Source organism: Mesitornis unicolor, unplaced genomic scaffold (assembly GCF_000695765.1).
Source record: "Mesitornis unicolor isolate BGI_N332 unplaced genomic scaffold, ASM69576v1 scaffold28529, whole genome shotgun sequence".
Taxonomy (NCBI): Eukaryota; Metazoa; Chordata; class Aves; order Mesitornithiformes; family Mesitornithidae; genus Mesitornis; species Mesitornis unicolor.
This window is the reverse complement of record NW_010208364.1, coordinates 1-3,750: the sequence shown is the minus strand read 5'-3', so window position 1 is coordinate 3,750 and position 3,750 is coordinate 1. Positions and strand designations below refer to the sequence as shown.

At 61.7% G+C, this 3,750-nt stretch overlaps 1 protein-coding gene across 1 annotated transcript; it reads left to right on the top strand.

Moving 5' to 3' along the window:
• Positions 1 to 520: 520 nt before the first annotated feature.
• PARD6A (par-6 family cell polarity regulator alpha) lies at positions 521 to 3,747 on the top strand (the record flags this gene model as incomplete). The annotated part of the gene is made up of 2 exons (XM_010192489.1): positions 521 to 743; positions 3,386 to 3,747. Coding segments are annotated over 2 exons (585 nt in total), but the record flags the coding sequence as incomplete, so codon positions are not given.
• Positions 3,748 to 3,750: the final 3 nt, after the last annotated feature.

Below are 3,750 nucleotides of genomic sequence, written 5' to 3'. Positions count from 1 at the left end.
GGGGCGGGGCGGTGCCCTCCTTTCTGGGGTGCCCCGGCCTCTGCCTGCCCCAGGATCGGGCAATCCCCCTCCGGCAGTGCAATCCCCGCAGCGTTCCTCAGGCTGTTCTTAATTGGCTTCCCCCTCGCTGTGACAGAAGGAGGCAATAATTAACGCTGTTGCTCACCGGGTGCTCTGGCGGCGCCCAGATCGCAGGGAAGGGCCTCCCGGCAGCATGGTGCCCGCTGTGGCTGTGGGACAACTGGAGGGTCCTTCCTCCACCACATGGGCACCTCTCGGCCTCGTTGCTTTGGTGTTTGGGCAGGAGAACAGCTCTGATCCTTTTATTTTCCTTTTGGGATGGGCTCTGTCTGATGGGTGCCGCTGCCTTGGTGCTGCTAGGGCTCTGGAGCTGGCAGTGCCTGGCCCTGCCTGCTCCGGGGCAGCTCCACATGGTGCCCTGTCTGCATCCATCCCACTGGCTGGAGCCAGTCCTGTCCAGCCTCACCCTCTTCCTCCTCTTCCTCTTCCTCCTCTGCAGTTCGATGCCGAATTTCGCCGCTTCAGCATGAAGCGCTCCAGCACGGGCAGCTTCCAGGACTTCTACCGCCTGCTGCAGACAGTGCATCAGATCCCACGCGTGGACGTGCTCCTGGGCTACACGGACGTCCATGGCGACCTCCTGCCCATCAACAACGATGACAACTACCACAAAGCCCTGTCCTCCGCCAACCCTCTCCTCAGGGTCATCATCCAGAAGAAGGGTAAGCAGGAGCCAGAGAAGGACACCAGATTCATCCTCCCCATCAAGGGAGATGAGCCACATCTTGTGGTATCGTTGTTTCCATGTTTGGGCTGTGCCAGTGGAGGTGACAACACTGGGAGGCTCCCAGAGCCCCACTGGGGCCATGGCACCCACGCAGGCTCTCTTTGGCAGCCCTTCCCCATGGCAAAGGCACCCATCCCAGCCCGGCCCTGTGTGCTCCAACCAGCAAAGGCAAATCCTTGCGATTCACCCCTTTGAAGTCGTGTTTTTCTAGCAGGGCTTGCGTGGGCTCCCGGAAAACATTGTGTTGCTCCCGTGAGCTGGGAGCCCCATCCGGCTTCCTGCCCTGAGGTGGTGGCAGCCATCATTTTGGCAGCTCTCTCAGGGTGCTGGGTGCTGCTGAGTTTCTGGTGGTGGGAGGAGGCTCCTCTCCTCCCCAGCAGCCCAGGGGCTCACCCTGACCTTAGCACTGTGTTCCCAGAGAGCAGCTTCCTCACGCAGCAGCATGAAATCACCCTGATAGCAGCGTCCGAGCAAGGACGACAAACACCCCAGGTACATCTCTTCACCAGTGACATGGAGACGAGCCTGTCCACTTCTGCTTGGTTTAGTAGCACAGAGGCTTTCTAACCATCAAGCAACAGTGTGCATAGCCAGAGCCTGATCTAAAAGCCCCAGTTCCCCCAGTGCAACTCTGTGTTCCCAGCTCATGTTACTGGTACGAAGTCCCTGGGCAAGGGGTGATGCTGGTGGCCCTGGCTGCTGTGCCAGATTCCTGGGCTCCTGCATCAAGGTGGTACAGGATGCCCTGTACATGTGTTCCCTCAGGGGTCATGTGGTGTGGAGGCCAGCAGCAGGGATCCAGACTTGTGGGCAGGAGGGAGCCAGAGCTCGTGGTGTGCTCGGGGGCTGCCACTGCCGGCACTGAACCATCCTCTGTCCCTGGACCAATGCCTGGACCCAGGCTGTGACACTGGGGCTGCTGTGGGAGCATCGCTTCTGCTCCCAGAGCTACCTCGTCTGCTGCTGGGAAGAGCCTATGAGGGCCCGTGGTGACCATGCTGAGCTGGCACAGTGTGGGGAGCAGGCAGTCACAGCTCTGGTGCTGTGGGCAGCCTGATAAGGAGGGCAAGGAGGCAGCGCCAGGAAGCCCCAGCACTCAGCTGTGCCCATGGGAGAGGGGCCGCAGGGCCAGGAGCAAGCCCGGGGTGAGTCACAGCTGATTTAAAATGGATCCAGGTCATCCCAGGGCTGGGCTGTTGTCGAACCAGTCCGGGATGGTGAGGAATGTGGCTGCAGAGGCTCTCTAGCACCCAGGCGTGGGGAGCCATGCACAGGTGTGTGTACATAGGTGTGCACCCCTCGGTGGGCTCCGTGGCAGCCAGTCCTGCCACAGGGGATCTAAAAGCAAAGGTTGTGACTTGGTTCCTCTCTGTGCCGTCACCCCATCATGTGAAGCCATCCCCATGGGGCAGCCTGGCTGGGGACGGTGGTGCTGGCCCTCCTTGGCTGGGCTCAGCACACGGGAAGGGCAGGGGAAAGCCCAGCACATCACCAGGGCTGCTGGTGGGCTCGTCCATGGATGCTGGATCTGCCTGGCCCAGCCGCTCTGCGCCCCTCAGAGAGGAGCTGTGTGCTGAAATAGCTGTGGGAAAGCCTCCACCGCCCTTCCCTGAGCTAAAAATACGCCAGGTTGTGTGTGCAGGGAGATATTTATAATGCAGAAGCCCTGGCAGCCTGGCTTGGCTAGGGAGAAACCCTGCGTCCCCTGGGCTTGGGGGCACCCCCAGCACCCCTGCAGCTGGAGCAGGGTCTGGGTGCTGCTGGGGGACGCTGTGAGGAATGTGTTGGTGATGCAGCGTCCAGATCTGGGCTCCCCTGTGGAAAGAGATGGGGAGAAACCAGAGAGGGCCCAGGGGATGCTTCCAGCATCTGGTGGATGCAGCCAAGGAGGGAACATGGTGGAGCTGGGCCCCATGGAGCAGCCCCAGGGCAGGGTCAAGGAGGATGGAGTCAAACCCTGTGTGGTAGTGCCAGATGGTGGAGTAAGAGACAAGGGTGCAAATGTTCAGGGGCCCCAGGGATGCTGCAGCCCTGGGATGGGTCTCTGGGCGGTGGGGAGTCTCCGTCTTTGGGGATGGCAGGGCCCTGCAGGACACAGCTGTGGCCATCCCCATCTTGTGCTCCAGCAGGGACAGGGGACTCCGGTGCTGTCCCATGGGGTCAGACTCACCCTCAGGGAGCCAGCTGCTCCTGCAGCACCGCCTCACACAGGGGGAACCTCATGCTGGGGGGGCTCCCTCTCCCCAAACTTGGGCACGGCCACGGCTCTCAGGCTGGCAGGGCTGGCAGCTCTAGTGTTAAGCTGCAGTGTTTGGCTTAAAGTGTGATTAAGGCTGAATCACTGCCTGGATCCCACTTAATCCCAGCCTCGTGTACGCTGGGTAATCCCAGGAGATGGGCCCGGTGGAGACAGGCTGAAGGAAAAGCCGGGGTGATGCTCTGGGGAGGAAAAGCCAGTGACACCCGTGAGCAAGGCACCTCTCCCGACATCTCCTCTAACACCTGGGGCCAAGGGCACATGGTTGCATCCCTGGGAAGCTGCGGTGCCTGACCCGTGTCCTCCCTTGCTCCCTACAGCAGAGTCCGATGCCAGCGTCTTCGCCTCAAACTCCTTGCAGCGGAAGAAGAAGGGGCTGCTGCGCCCCGCGCACTACCGGGCCAAGCCTCACCTCCTCATCGGCATGCCCCAGGACTTCCGCCAGATCTCCTCCATCATCGATGTGGACATCCTGCCCGAGACCCACCGCCGCGTGCGGCTCCACAAGCACGGCTCCGACAAGCCGCTGGGCTTCTACATCCGCGATGGCGTCAGCGTGCGCGTGGCCCCGCAGGGCGTCGAGAAGGTGCCTGGCATCTTCATCTCCCGCCTGGTGAAGGGCGGCTTGGCCGAGAGCACGGGGCTGCTGGCGGTGAGCGACGAGATCCTGGAGGTCAATGGCATC